Source organism: Vanellus vanellus, assembly GCF_965231255.1.
Source record: "Vanellus vanellus genome assembly, chromosome: 1".
Classification (NCBI taxonomy): domain Eukaryota; kingdom Metazoa; phylum Chordata; class Aves; order Charadriiformes; family Charadriidae; genus Vanellus; species Vanellus vanellus.
Window position 1 is genome coordinate 69,889,612 of NC_138905.1, and position 14,662 is coordinate 69,904,273.

The 14,662-nt window shown below is 51.8% G+C and overlaps 1 protein-coding gene across 1 annotated transcript in view; it reads left to right on the top strand.

The window, feature by feature from the left end:
* Positions 1-2,182: 2,182 nt before the first annotated feature.
* Positions 2,183-14,662, top strand: part of CECR2 (CECR2 histone acetyl-lysine reader) — a gene marked incomplete at its 5' end in the record, with an annotated part of 98,106 nt that continues 85,626 nt past the window's right edge. Inside the window, one exon of the mRNA XM_082498391.1 lies at positions 2,183-2,359. Within this exon, the coding sequence (XP_082354517.1) occupies positions 2,183-2,359 (177 nt within the window). The remainder of the gene's footprint in view (positions 2,360-14,662) is intronic.

Below are 14,662 nucleotides of genomic sequence, written 5' to 3' on the forward strand. Positions count from 1 at the left end.
ATGCCTTCACCTTATTCTCTGTCACCGAGTTCTTTTTTAAAGGAAAGAGAGAGAAAACCCTGAAAGCCTCAAAAGCTTGAGGTTCCAGACCCCGAAATCAGACTGCTTTATGTCAGCTGGTATTAGCTCAGCAGCAATATGATGATGCTGACTGATGCCACTGGCCTTTCCCTCTCTGATGCCGCCAAGTCAGACACAGAACAAGACATCTGCAATGTGGTTTCCCCTTAGCCTGATCCAGCCGCTCTTCAGGCTGCTCCTGAAAAGGGAGGTCCTGCTCCCCCTCCCACCCCATCGCAGGCGTTTCACTGCTTCCTTGCATCCCCGCTGGTGATCACCAGGTCGTGGGATTTGTCCAGTCAGTTCTGGACTAATTACCCTCAGCCCCAGCCTGAGCTCTGTGCATCCCCTCTCTGCTGTCCTGCGCTGAGTCCCCACATTCACGAGCAGCAGCCCGTCACTCTCGGCCAGCTGGAGATGGCACTGGAAATGGCAAAGGAATGTAAGGTGTGAAGAGGAGAGGCTAAAGATGAGAAAGGGAACAGAAGAAAGGAAAGGAAAGGCTAGGAAAAGCGGGACTGATACAAAAGTGGCCCCAGCCAGTGAAGGTAGGAAGGAGTGGAAGGAAGGAAGTCCTAAACCGTGGTTAAACACCAGCTATGCAAAGTTTTCACTGGAGGTAAGACCCTAAGCTGGTGCAGCTGTGCACAGTGGTACTGTGTAACTGTTTTGAAGCTGGACTAAGGGGGCAAACGGAGAGGCTGTGAAGTGACGCAGTGCCAGCGTGCAAAGCTGTACCAGCCTGGTGTTCCACTGAAGCTCTGTGTCTCATTAGGGCAGTCCTGCAAAAAAAAAAAAAAAAAAAAAAACCAAACAAACCAACCACCCAACATCCTCACTGTTACTGGATGTTTTTCCGTAATAGATTTCAAAACGGGGCAGCGCTAACCTCTTTGTTTCAGAGCCAGGAGAAATGGCGGTACCGGGTGTATGGGCGAGACGCTAAAGCCCCTCATGGAGAGGAGAACCAGAAGTGCCGCTTGAGCTCCCGCACCCAAAAATACAAAGCGAGAAAAGAAATCCCGGGGGATTCCCCCTTCCGCAGCCCCCAGGAGCCAGCCCCAGCAGCTCCCCCACCGCCCCAAGCAGCTGCAGCCACCCCTGGGGACCTGACCCCCTCCCCCCCGGGTTGGGGGGCACGGGCTTCGCACCGGGGCTGAGGCACCACCGCGGCCCGCCCCAGCGCCCTGGAGGACCGGAGCGGGAAGGAGACCGGCCCGGGCTGAGAGAAGGGGTTCGAGGCGAAGGGCAGGCCGCAGGCGGGGAGGGGGGGGGCGGAGACCTCCCCGAGGGGCTCAGCCCAGAGCGGCGCTTCGTCCCGTCGCATCTCTCCGGCGGGGGAGGGGGCGGGCACCGACCCGGGGGAGGCCGGAGCGCCCCTCGTCGCCCCCGCACAGGGACAAGATACCGGAGCCGCCACCGCCCGCCCAGTCTCCGGCAGCCCCATGACCCCGCCCACTCCCGGTGGCCCCGCCCCAGTAGGCGTGGCCAGGCGGGCTCAGGGGGGCCCTGTTGTTATGATGAGCGCCGGCTCCACCCCCTCCTCGTGCACGGCGGCGCAGCCTCCCCACCCGCCGGGGCCCCGCCCACCCCGCCCTCACGCCTTTTGTCCACTCCCCGCGCCCCGCCCCGCTGGGCCCCTCCCACCCGCTCTCACCTCCCTATTCGCCCTCCCGCACCGAGCCCCGCCCCCTCCCCCTGCCCGCGCGGGACCCCGCCCCTCCCCTCCCGAGTCCGGCCGTCCCCGTTCCCCCCCGCCGCCGCCCCCGCCCGCCCCGGGCCCATCTGTTCCCCGGCGGCGCGGCGGTTGCACTGCAGGGCGCGGGCGGCGGAGGGAGGATGGGCCCGCGCAGCGGCGGCCGTCCGCGGCAGGGGCAGCAGTAGCAGCAGCGCCCCCGCCGGCCCTAGCGCCCCCGCGCCGGCGCCGAGCCGCCCCATGCGCGGGCGGCAGCGAGGGGGCAGCGCGGGGCCGCCGGGGGGCGGCCGCTGAGCGGCGTGGCGCCGGGGGGCGGGCGGAGCCGGAGCGCCGAGCGGCGGCGGCGGCGGCACCACGCAGCCGCCCGCGGAGTGAGGCAGCCGAGCGGGCGGCAGGCAGCAGGCAGGCAGCCGGCGGCCGCGGGAGATGTGCCCGGAGGAGGACGGCGGCTGCGGCGGCGGCGGCGGCGGCGTGGTCGGCACCGGCGGCCCGGAGGCGGCGGTGGCGCTGGACGAGCTCCGCTCCTGGTGGGAAGTCCCGGCCATCGCGCACTTCTGCTCCCTCTTCCGCACCGCCTTCCGCCTGCCCGACTTCGAGATCGAGGTGAGAGACCCGCGGCCGCCGTCCCCCAGCACGCTGCGCGCCCCGCCGGGCACCGCGCCGGCCGGTCTCGCCCCAGCCCGGGGGCTGCCGCTGCCCGGCGGGTCCCGTGCCTCGCGGTGGGGCGGAGGGCACCCCCCCCCACACACACACACACACCCACCCGCTCCCGGTGAGCCGCTGGATCCCGGGGTGATGCAGCGCGGGGTCTCCCCCTCCGCTTGCCGCAGATGCAACAACTTCCCCGTCCCTGCCGGGCGCGCTCGCAAACTTTCGGCGCGCTCGTCCCGGGGCGGCGGCGGGCAGGACCCCCACCGGGCTGCGGAGCCGGCGGGGCGCACGGCGGGGGCAGCCGCGGGCGGAGAGGGGCCGCTCGCCGCCGGGCCGCATTGTTCCGCCGGGCCGGTGTCCGCACACAAAGGTGGGGGGGGGGACGGACGGAGGGGGGGACGACGGGACGGCCGCGGCACGGAGCCGGCGATGTGTCCCCCGTGCCCAAAATGGTGGCGGCGAGAGGCGGGCCTGGCCGGTAACCCCCCACCTCCCCCGGGGGTACGCGCGGCTGTTGTTGAAGGGGGGGTGTCCCCAGCCCGCTCAGCCCTTGCCCAAGTTGGTCCCTTTTGTTGGAGGAAGGAGGTCCCCACCTGGCCGGTGCCGTTGGGGGGTCGGGGAAGGCGCGGAGGGTCGCCGCCGAGCTGAGCCGAGCCGAGCCGGGCGGCGGGAGGTGCAGCCGTTCTCCCGCATCCCGGCGAGGCCGGGCGGCTCCGCGGGGCACCGCGCCGCTCATTGTGCGGCTCCGCGGAGGCTCCGGTGGAGAGACGGTGCCGCTGTCTCCCGCGCAGGGAAGGAAAACTCTCGGCTTTCGTACATTTTTACCTATTTCCCACTGTAACTTTCTTGTCCCCTCCTTTTTTTTCCCCTTTTTTTTTATTCAGATTTTTTTCGCGTGCGTGGCTAATGTTCCGTAAATATTTTGTGCTCTGGCTACAAATGTTACAAACAAAGTGTGTCCTGGTAGGCAATCTTTTGTGCTTGCTGTGAAAAGCTATTCTTGCCAGCGCGTTGGCAATAAACCGGGTGAATAACGTGGTGGCGTGTGTTTTTTTTAAAGACAGTAATTGCCCCGTGAATGCGAATTCCAAAGATGCTTAAAAGTTCAATGGGATGCGCGAAGCCCTAAAGAGCAAAAAAAAAAAAAAAAAAAAAAAAAACCTCCTCGAGCAGGATGTGAATTTCTGAAGAGGGGGAATCCCTTATGCGGTGCGAAATCTTGAAAGGGGATAAGGTCTCTCAATGATGCAACTTCTTGCGAAAGGGAACTCCCCTCCCCCTCCTATTGATGCCAAACCATTAAAGGGGGAGGCTCTCCGGGCCCAGCAGCGCAAAGTCTTGAAGGAACCTGAATTTACAATGATAAAAGGGCCAAGGCACTAGCCTTTCACCTTTGGAGGCAATTAGCATCTGGCTTGCTTCACAAATGAAGTAAATGTGGGCTCCCCTTTGGTTCCCGGAGCACGCTTAGGGTGGGGGAGTTTAACATCACTCGGAACAAATTAACTTGCTTTTTTGGGGGGATGCCCGGGACGAGGAGTGCGTGCGGGTTGGTGCTGGGGGGGTTGTGGGGGGTGTTGCAGAGCAGAAGCAGTACACTGCAAAAGCGTCGCCAAAAACCTCTGTGCGTGTGGATGGCCTGCAGCGTTTGGCAGAAACGGGTTTCAAAGGATGGCGGGTTTCAAAGGATGGCGTTTGTCCGAGGGACGGTGGAAATCACGGTTGAAATCGGGATGCTGCAAGAGGACAGATGCAGCTGTCAGAACTCGGTGTCTTGAGGCACACGGAGTAAATCTCCTTCTCCAGCACGCTGTGAGCAGCCCAGCGCGGGCGGTTTCAAAACTTGCTGTTCCTTCAAGCTCACCATCTTGTTACCCCTCGCCTGGCGAAGTTTTCCAGTCTCGTCACTGGAATCGGGGATATCTGGGAACGGTGCTTTGCACAAAGAGCTTGCCCAAACAGTTCATGGTGTGAAACCGATTGTCAGCAAAGAGACTTATACATTTCTTTTAAAGAGTCTTGCTTTGTGTGATTTTTGGTTTGTACTTTATTTGGCTGCGTAAACAAGGCTCTCCTTTTGATTTTTGAATCTAATAATGCCAGTGTCCATCCTGGCTGTTTCACTGCTGCCTCCGAGATGGGCTTTGAGCTTCAGGGGTGTCTGAATAAAACAGAGGTGGCCGTTCTTCTAGGGGTTCAGGGAATGCCAGGACTTGAGGCAAATATTAAGGGGAAATAAAACCGTAGCCAGCCATCAAAAATTGAAACTGTGCTCATCTGCAAATGGCATTTCCTTCCTTGAGCTTTGGTTACCGTGGGGAGATTTGCTGGTGGCTGAATGTGAGCGGTTTGAGAAGTTATTGCCCCTTCCCTCAAAAGTTACTGTCCCTGATGGGTAAGCCAGGGGTGAGTGCCCTGGTCCATTTGGATGTGAAATAAAACAGGTGATTTGGGTGGATCTCTTTCCTTGTGTGCGGAAGCAGAAATGGAGAGCTGGGGTGGCTCAGCTCAGAGGATTTCAGCTGGAGGATGGTCATGCTCAAACTCCTTGAGCTTCATGGCAAATGTCTGTCCGGCTGTGTCCCATATCTCTAAGGGATAGCCTTACTCTGGATACAGTTGGCTCTTCTCGGAGGATATTCTCCTCTTCCTTGGAGGGCCCAGCTCCTCTCAAGGGAAATCCTGGTTGGTGGCTTTTTTCTTAATTTCTTTTTCCGATACTGGTGTATCTCCAGTGGGGAGTTTGGTGCTAAGCTCTTACAACATTGTTACAAAAAGTGAAAGTTTTAAACAAACCTTAATTCTGCTTGTAACAAATACCCTCTGCTCTCTCCCTCTCCCCAGTTTTAGGGGAGCATGAGGTTAGAGTTTCACGGCTACAAGTCTCTGCAGTCCCCAAACTAGACAAAACCTGATCTTTCAATGTGTTAAAAAACAAACAAACAAAAGCAAAAAAAAAAAAACCAACCAAACAAAAAAAAACCAACCCAAAAGCAGCTGTAGTTATCTTTTGTTTTGATAGGGTGGTTTGGTTGTTTTGGGGTTTTTTTGTTCCGCCCCTCACTGACTTTTTTTCTTCTGGTGGGTCTGCCCATAGCTAGCTGGAAGGCTCTGTAATGGAAGGCCATCTGGACCCATCCCTCCCATGCTGAGCAGATTTGCTGATGGTATTTGAGAAGTTTGGGGGCTTTAGTACAGGGAGGCAGCACGGAGCTCTTTTTATATATTTTTTTTTTTTTTCCTTTTTAAATGCAAACCTTTCACCCTCTACTTATTGGCCCAAAAGAAAGTGAAGCTTCCAGATGCGGAGCTGCCATCAGCAGCTGGATGTCAGAAACCTGGGAAGCAGATGTTTTGTTTTCTTTTTGCTGGACCAGTGAGTAGACACTACGGGGAAGGGGTGTCCAAAACTGGAAGAAAGGAGCGCATCCATCAGGCCGGGCCCTGGGCATTGTTCAGGAAGGGGGTGGGCGCAGCCGGCCCCCATGCTGGCTCTGGCAGATGCAGGCGCCTGATGAGGCGCAGGGATCCTCTTTTCAAATCTCTGCCGCAGCAGCAGCATCATCGGCAGGCAATGAGCTCAGAAGGGGTTCAGCCACTGCCAACGGGTCAAAAGTTCAGTGGGCCAGGAGCGGGTGCTCCGGGACACGTTCAGCTTCATGCCGTGATTCTATGTGGATCTCCGAGGATGGCAGAGAGCACTTCTGCCTTCTGGGGTGGGTTTTTATTTCCCTCCCTCCCCTGTTTAAATGGCTGCCTTGTCAGCCATCTGCTGTACAAAACTTTCATGCTACTTCAAAAGTGGGCTTTTAGTTGTGTTAGTTTGGTTGTTGTGGCTTCTTTCTAGGGTGGTTTGTTAAATCTGCATTGAGCAGGTTTGTCCTTACCTACTCTAACAGTTCTCCCGTGGGAAAAGGCCTAGCCGTATGGGACACATTCTTTTTTTTTTTTTTTTTTTTTTTTTCTTGGTAGGCGTTACTTTGATGGACAGAAATGATGCTTTCCACAGTCAAGTTAGGGCAGGTGATGATAGGGAGTGATTTGTTTCCCTCTTCCAAGACCGGACTGTAATGTGGGACACCCCTTGTGACAAAGTCTCTCCTGGCCAGTTGCCCTCCTCTCTGCAACTGAAATATCTTCCTGGCAGCTGCAGGGATTGTTTGCATCGAAAATATTAGGAGGATATTTAACGTTTTCAACCGTATTTCAGCACAACTTGAAAACACTGGACAGAAGCCAGCGTGGCTCGGCCACCCAGTTCTTTGGCATGTGCTCCCAGGAGCTGTGGGCTGAAACATTTAGGAACTTCTGCCCGGGTAGGTCGAGGGGAGGTGACTTTCTAGAACGTGCTTGAAAATAGTCAAAACATTGTTGTTAACTTAGTTTATTTGGAAAAGGGGGGGGAAAGCCACATTACACAGGGAAAACATAAATCTTTTCCTGTGGTTTTTAAAAGCGCCTTTGGGCAAATTGCCTCTGCTGTTAACTTCACTACCGCTTTAAGATGCTTTTCCTCGCCTTTTGCCCCTTCCTAGCGCTTCACGCTCTGGCTCTACCTTTAGGTACGCTCCTCCCACCTCCAGACGGGGCACCACTGCTCTTGCCCACCTTTTTCCTCCTGTAGTGCGGTATCTGCCGTGTCGGTTCTTGAACAGGGCCTTTCTGTCAGGAATATTATGTGGCTGTTACAAACCAGCGGCTGCTACTGCTCCCGTGGGTCCCGCAGGAGGAGGAAGAGTGTGGGGAGAGGAAGAGCTGGGCTGCAGCCGTGTGAAGGAGAGCGCAAAGAACAGGGTTTCTTCTATCTGTGCAAACCAGATGCAGCTTTAAAAGCAATATCGTGGGGTTTTTTAATGTGTTAAACTCTAAATGTGTTAGAAATTTGATACTTTGCAAAAAATGTTTTTCCTAGTGAGGATGGGATGGCTGAGTGTGCTTTGACCTCCATTGTCCTGTCAAGTTAGGTCCTGATGAAATTTCTCTGTGGAGCCCCTTGTTCTGTGCCCTCCAGGTGCATCCCTTGTGATCCATGACACCAAAATGACACAATCTTCCTGTTCTGTCAGTGTCCGTATGGGGTTAATTGCCCAGGTAGTGTGGTACAGTACCTGAGCACTAAGTCTTCACCACTCTATAGCTATGTTCTGGTCTGGTGCTGCATTCTTGTTTGTATTACAGTAGCGCGTACAGCATCTACTGCTGCCTTGTCGTGTTGTATGATAGCTGACATGGCCAGGTAGTTTCTGATCAGAAGAATTTAGAATCTAATTAAGATCAATGCAACAAGTAGGTACAGCAAGCTGATGAAAATGTCGGTGAATTCATGTAGGTCAACTCTACTTATAGAAGGTAAGTCTGAGTTCAGTGCCTTCTCAGTACAACAGTTCAGGCAATAGGATGTCCGTCCCTCCTGTCATTTGCCCGTTGGCTGTAGGCAACGCTAAAGTGGAAGGGAGTGGGCACTGACTGTCTGACACGAGAGCGAACAATAGATCTGCTCACTAAAACTTCACTCTCACGCAAAGCACCTGGCTTTAGAAAAAGCAAATTGTCTGAGGAAGGGTAGAGTAATTGGCGGTGCAGGGAGGAGGTGCTGTACGGCGAGTGGACAGGGTTGGAAAAAATGATGGGCTTCAAACGTATTGAAAAGAAAAAGTGTCAGTCCAATTGTGCGGAGAGACCCACTTATGGACTGCTGTGTGAATTCAGGTTACATACCACAGCGGCTCTGCTTCCCCTGGGCAACATCAGCTTCATTGGAGTAGAGGGTGCGAGCTGGGTATTTGTTGTTTGAAAATCAAATTTAAAAAAAACAAAATGAAATGGAGGGTTGATATTGTTTTTTCTACCTGTCCCTTTCGCTGTTTGGTTTAGTGGCTTTGACAGTGCCTCATCCCTTTCCCCACGTCTGTTCCAGCAGCAGTTCTTACTTTGCTGGTCCTCACTTTTGCTGCCTTAGTTATTCTGTTCATAATAGAATCATTAACACTCTACATGTCAGTATTGGGCTCTAGAGTTCATTGAGATTAATGGAGGGGGAGGCAGAGAGATACTTCTCAGAGCTGTTGTTTCAAGTGGTCTGCAAATTGGAAAGCATTAGATCAGTTTCCATTTCAAATGCAAGTCACATCTTTCCCAACTGTAGATCTTAAACTTTCTAACAAGTGTTTACATTTTATATAATGGGACTGGTATAATTGGGTACAAAAAAAAAAAAAGGAATAGGTAGTTGAGGGGGCTGATATGTGAGTTAAAACATTATCTTAAGCCTCTGAAAAGAAACAAGAAGTGACTGCACGCAGCCAAAGGGTGTCTGAACAATGGATAAGGAAGGTTATTTTGACAGCAACATTTTGAATGGATCTGGCTTAGGTGACAGGGGAGTCAGGGAATGACTGCAGCAGCGGAAGGCAGAAGAGAAAGTGGACCTCGATAAGAATTTCGAAGTCTTGGATGGAGTACGTGGGGATTGACAGTACGGGCTTTCTGTGGTGTTAGTTGGAGGCAATTGCCTCTTCTGCTCGTGCCACCGACTGAAAATCATGTCTGGTGTTAGCTGAAGTGTTTCTGCACCCACAAGTTTAACAGTTTAAGCTGAACTTAATTAAAAACCAATTTAAGATAATCTGGTGCAAGTCTTTCCCCGCTAGAAGGAGAAGAAAAAAAAGAAAAAGAAAAAAAGATGCTTTGTGTAGTAGCTTAAATATGACTTCGCAGTTTGCTTTGTTTACAAAGACTCACTACCACAAACCTGCACCAATTCAACACAGCTGATGTAAACTTCTGCACAGCGCATCTAAATTAGGCCTCCAAAGTTCGTTCGTTTTGGAATTCCCTCTAACCAAACCAGCTAAAAGCAACACCTTTAAAGTGTTGCAGCTTTATACGTGGACCTGCTTAACTGCTGTCTTTCTCTCCCCGCGAATAATGCCGGCAGAGCTGTGCCATTCTGCCCCTGGCATCTGTTAAGTGCCTGCATGAAGGGGGAAGAATTAACTTTTGTAATGGCAATGGATGCTTTCATAGACTTCTTTCAGGCAAAAATCTCCTCCAGAAAAGGGCTACAGGCAGAAACGACAACAGCCAGGCGGTTAAAAGTTCCCGAATTAAAGGTTTATCGTGTAAACCGTATTGTAGGTAGGTATGAAAATTATTATTTTATTATTTCCACCCCCCCCTCGCCCCTCGTTACCAGAAGCAACAGCATCTGCTGTGGTGGTGGGAACAATGCAGCCTAGTGATTCCTCCTTCCTTACAGTAGAGAATCCTGTTAAACACACAAGGCTGTGCCTCAGAGTGTATCCTTTCAGCAGGCTTGTTCCTTTTAATGGGTGCCCATTCCTGGGGTCTCCATTGTTTCACCAACAATAGCACTGGGGGCAGCTGATTTGGTTGACAGAAAATGTGTTAATTTAACAGATCTATTCCCTTTAGCCGGTCTCCTTCCTATTGTGCCCCCGTTCTCCCCCAGTTCCTGGGGAGGAGGGCCCCGAGAGCAGGGTCTGTTAGGTGGAGGGCTCCTGCAATTAGGAGGGGTTTGCGGCCTTTTGTGTGAGGAACAGAAAACAGCTGATGGGGAAAAGTGTGGTTTGCTTACTGCCAGAACACACATTTTTTTCTGCTTTTTTTAGGGGCTTTTAAGTCCGCCTTTACCGGGGACGGGGGAATAACTTGACACTACGGGGCTGATGGCAGTCAAGGTCTTTGCTTTGCGCTGAGGTGGCCTCGCAACCCGACGTGGCAACTGCTTTCAGAGCTGCCTCAACTTCTTGATGAACTCTTTATAGCCTGTAAATGCCTAGCTAAAACACGGGCTCCCCACTGAAAACGCAAAGCTGCTGGTATCGTGCAGCATAGGGCTGCTGAGGGCTGGCTGGAGAAGCCAATATGTGAAGTTAATACTGAACAATTTTAAACATGAGGGTGGTCCTCAAGCCACCTCTGCCCTGGGCCAGGCCAACAGTTTAACGCAGTTTTGGGACTGATCTGATTTAAATGGTGCAAGCTCTTCACCCTAGATATACTTACGCTGTCTCAGCTCTTTCCAAATTAACGTAGCTTAGTTCAGCAACAAGGTGGTGGTGTCTCTCTTGGTTTTTACATCGGTGTGGTTGAGCCGGCATGTTCAGCCCGGTGGGAAGGAGGGCACACATACTGCTGAGGGAGCAGTGAAACCCGAAGCTTTGGTTTCGGGGGCTGCCGGCTGCCAGAAGGACCATCCTATCCTGGTCCCTTTCAAGCTCTTGCCCTGGCTTTGCTTCTGACTTTGTGATCTGCCCCTTCCCCGGCACCAGCCCAGCTGCTTGCTGGGTCCCGGATGGGCTTTTGAGGGGTTGCGGTGCTGCGGTGGGAGCGGGACCTCGTGCTTTTAGTAGCCACGAGCTGTTGGGTTGATCCACCATGGCTCTTGGAACTCTAGCCTTAGTTTAGTTCTGGTTGCTGAGGCTGGTGATGTAAAAAGAGCTCTGGAAGGGTCTTTTTCTTCCTCCTTGGTAAAGCCGTTAATTTTCTGGCTCTTTCCCTCGAGTTAAGCCTGCCATAAAGGGGCTGGAGTTTTGCATGGCAAAAGGGTTGGAAGGCAGAGCTAGTTTGCTTGTTTCTGGTGAACACTGTACACAGGGAGTTGTATGGAAGCAAAAATATTTATATATCCATAACATAAGGTAAAGAGGGTTGTGGTTGGGGTTTTTTGGTCGTTTTTTTTCCTTGCTTGGGTTTTTTGTTTGTTTTTGGAGGCAAAAGGTGAGAGTTCATTTAAAGAGCTTGACTCTTAATAGAGCTTGTCATTGTTGCTAATATAAAACAAATGATGAGCATGGGAGAGGAGTCAAAGGCTCCCTCTTCTGGTGTGCTGGGAAGGTTCAAATGCTGAAAAATAAGCAAGATAAAAAAAAAACAGTGAGCAAGACCCCTTCTGTGCTTTCCTGTGGTATTTTAGGACCTTACTTTTGTGCTGGGCCAGTAAAGGTTAGGCCTAAGTTGCTTCATGACTCCTGAATAAGTAACAGTAAGGGTGCCCTGTAAGAGTGAAATGCGTTTTCAAATGCAAAATACATTGTACTTGCAAGTAAAAGTGCGTCCTGGTTTCCGAAGGGTTTGCAGTCTGAACATGGAGGACGGCAGCCCTTCACATCCCTGCATCTGACATTTCTCAGTGCTTCTCTTCACTTCTCCTCTTTTCTGCATCCTCCTCTCACAAAGATCATGTCTTGTCCCATGCGGTGCCCAGGCCACGTGTGTGCACTGACATGTAAACATGTTTGGGATGATAGCAGGGGCCAAGTATGGTGGGTACTCTATATAGAAACTGCGTGTTCAAGACTTCAGCACTCCTGTTGCTTTTGGTTGAGGCAGCCAAGAATTCAAAACTTGTTAATGGGTGATTGATGGAGAAATGTTCACAAGGAGTAACATTTTGTTGGGATTTTTAGATGAGTTTTCTAAAAATCCTTGTATAAAGTGCAGTTGTGGGTACCTCTGAAATTAATAGTACTTCAGGGCATTAGAGAAGTGACTCTTTTTGTTTGTTTCCTATTTTTTGTATTCTTCACTGGAGAGTTTGACATCACGTGGCCATTTTCCCTGAGGCATTAGTGTGGACTCATCAGCAGTGTCTGGTGCAACCTGAGGACATCCATTCTCACACCGCCTTCCCACGGCAGCTCCGGCCACCCGTCACGGATGGCAGTAAAACTGCTCACCCGGATTAAAAACCGCAACACCTTTTTTTTTTTTTCTTTTTTTTTTTTTTTTTTCTTTAAGTGAGCTACGTCTAACCAGGAATAGTTCCCCCAGCCGGTTCCCTCCACAGCCCCACAAAAGGGTTGTACCAGCATGACTGAAGCAGCAGCACGGGAATGGAAACAGGCAGCAGGGAAGGGAAGGGCTTTTTATAGCTGACCCTTCTGCTGAAAGAAACACTTATCACACTGCAGCCCTGGGTAGCAGGTGGAGTGAGACCGCACAGGTAACAAGAGGTCATGCAGCAAGGGGGGCACCTGGGGAAGAATCCCGATCATCCTCTCTAAAAGGGGTTTGGGGGTTGTTTTTTGGTACTAAATCAAGGCTTGCTGTATGTATTTTTTTTTTTCCAGTTAGGGTACTGGTTAGAAGTAGTTTAATTTAAAGTTGATGGTAGTCAACTTTAAGTTGTCCTTTAAACTGTCCTTTAAATTGTTCCTTCCAAAGTCAGATCTGAACATGCAGTTGAAATCAGTTAAATGTCACTGTAGCTGTCTCGCACACACACACAAAAAAAAAGGTGAAAAGTTTTATTATCTTTCCTAGAAATTCAGGCTTTTCTCTTTTAAATAAACAAACCCTTTTCCCCCAGAAAGTATTCCTTATGCTCTGGTCACCCAGCGATGCACGTATCTCTCCATCAGGATTTGCTTGCTTGTGCTGAAGAGGCCGGAGCGACTTGCCTTGTCGGATAGGGCAGCCATGTAGAATAAACAGGGAATAGCAGTCTCAATTTCCTTTCTTTCAGCCCAATACAAGGTGCCGAGGCACAGAAGACTATTTTGCCCTTAAGATAATTGTGTGTTGGAGAGGATCAAAGGGCTTGAGGCGTTGGGGTTTTTTTGGTTTTTTTTTTTTGTTGTTGTTGTTGTTGAAAGGGGATTTTCTCCATGGACAGCTGCAGTAGTGCATTAGTAGTGCAATGGATTATCTTTCCATGATCTGTAGGATCTCAAACAGCTATCGGGGGGCCCCGCTGAAGGCTGCTGCTTGGGGGAGGCAGAGTGAAAGTCTCCTGTAATAGGGAGACCTGTAGGGCTGGGAGCTCGGACCACTTGACTCCCCCTGCCCCAGCAGCAGGGCGGGTGGTGCTGGATATTCTTAGACTTCAGATAGTGCCGGGCAGCATGGGGAAAGGGAGCCCAGCTCTTGGTTATGATTAACTGCAGCTGATGCCCTGCATCCACCCTGCTCTCCGATGGAAGTGCTTATTAAGGAATGTGAGAAGGGAGCCCATTCCAGCTGCTGCGGCATCCCGTAAAGGGCAGTGTGTAATTTGGGAGGGTGTTACGAGTCCCTCAGCGGAACAAACTACTCACTGTAGTAAGTGTCTGACCTACCAAACACCCGGACTTTCTCATTTTGGGAAGTTTTGGATGATGGCTGATCCGCAAATAGCCATGGCATCGAGAGGGAGTCCCTTCACATGCATGGATGGGTATCTCTGTATCCTTGTTGTGTGTAGGGGGGGAAGGTGGCACAATGTGGCCTGACTGTGGCAAGGGTGACAAGAGGGGATGGGACAGGACTTGGTACTATCAGAGGTGGAGATCAGGTCATGCTGTGCCTTGACTCCCTGACCTGGTTTCAGGGCTGGGGGATGAAGGGGCTGGAATGCACAGGGCGGTGGAGCTGTCAAGGAATGCGGGTCCCCAGGTGGCCACTTCAGTCGCTTGCGCCTAAGTCGGGCTCGAATTGCATCTGCGTCCTGGTTAATAAGTGTTGGGGCAGCTCTGCCTCGGCAGGTTCTCCTGTGTGCGCTTCCTGAGGTAGTGGGGTGCCAGATATACAGGGGTGACAATAATATCTTGGTCTCCAATAACCGCCCCCCTCCCCCCCCCCCCCCCCCCCCCCGGCATTTTTAGAATTTTCTGCTAACTTGATGATATGAGTTTTGTCACTTTTGGGGCGGTTTTTTTTGTGTGTGTGTGAATAGCAAAGCACAAGCCCAGAGGAACCCAGCTTTGGATTTCAGGGTTTAGTTTCTTTCAGGACAGGCAGTTAGGAGGACTTGTCTTTTTTTGTAAGTGGGACTGGTTTCAGAATTAAAGGGTAAGCTTGGACCTCCATATGATGTTGCGTTTTCTTTCCTTGGAGGAATAACTACAATTTATAATCATTGCCTAGTCCGTAGCCAGTTGGCAGGAAGGCTGCTGTGAAGGGATTGATTATTAGTGGATGCTTCATTGTGATGTCCAAGCCTGAATTTCTTGATCTAACTGGTTTCCTTCATTTGGAATGGTTGCAGTCAGCAGAGAGAAGAGGGGGAGATACGTCTTCCCTCTCGGCAGCGCTGTTTCTTGTCCATGGGATATGCTCAGGAAAAAAAAGGATCAACAAAAAGTGTCAACACTTCAGCATCCTCATAGAAAGCCAGCTGGCTGGCTGGCCGGCCAGCTAGGGACTGCTCACAATTTTTGTGCTTTCTCTTGGGATTCTCTCTGCATTTGTTTTCAGCGTGGTGACTTAAACAAAACTGGTGCTGTTTGGCGTGAGCATCCTTGAGGCTCCACT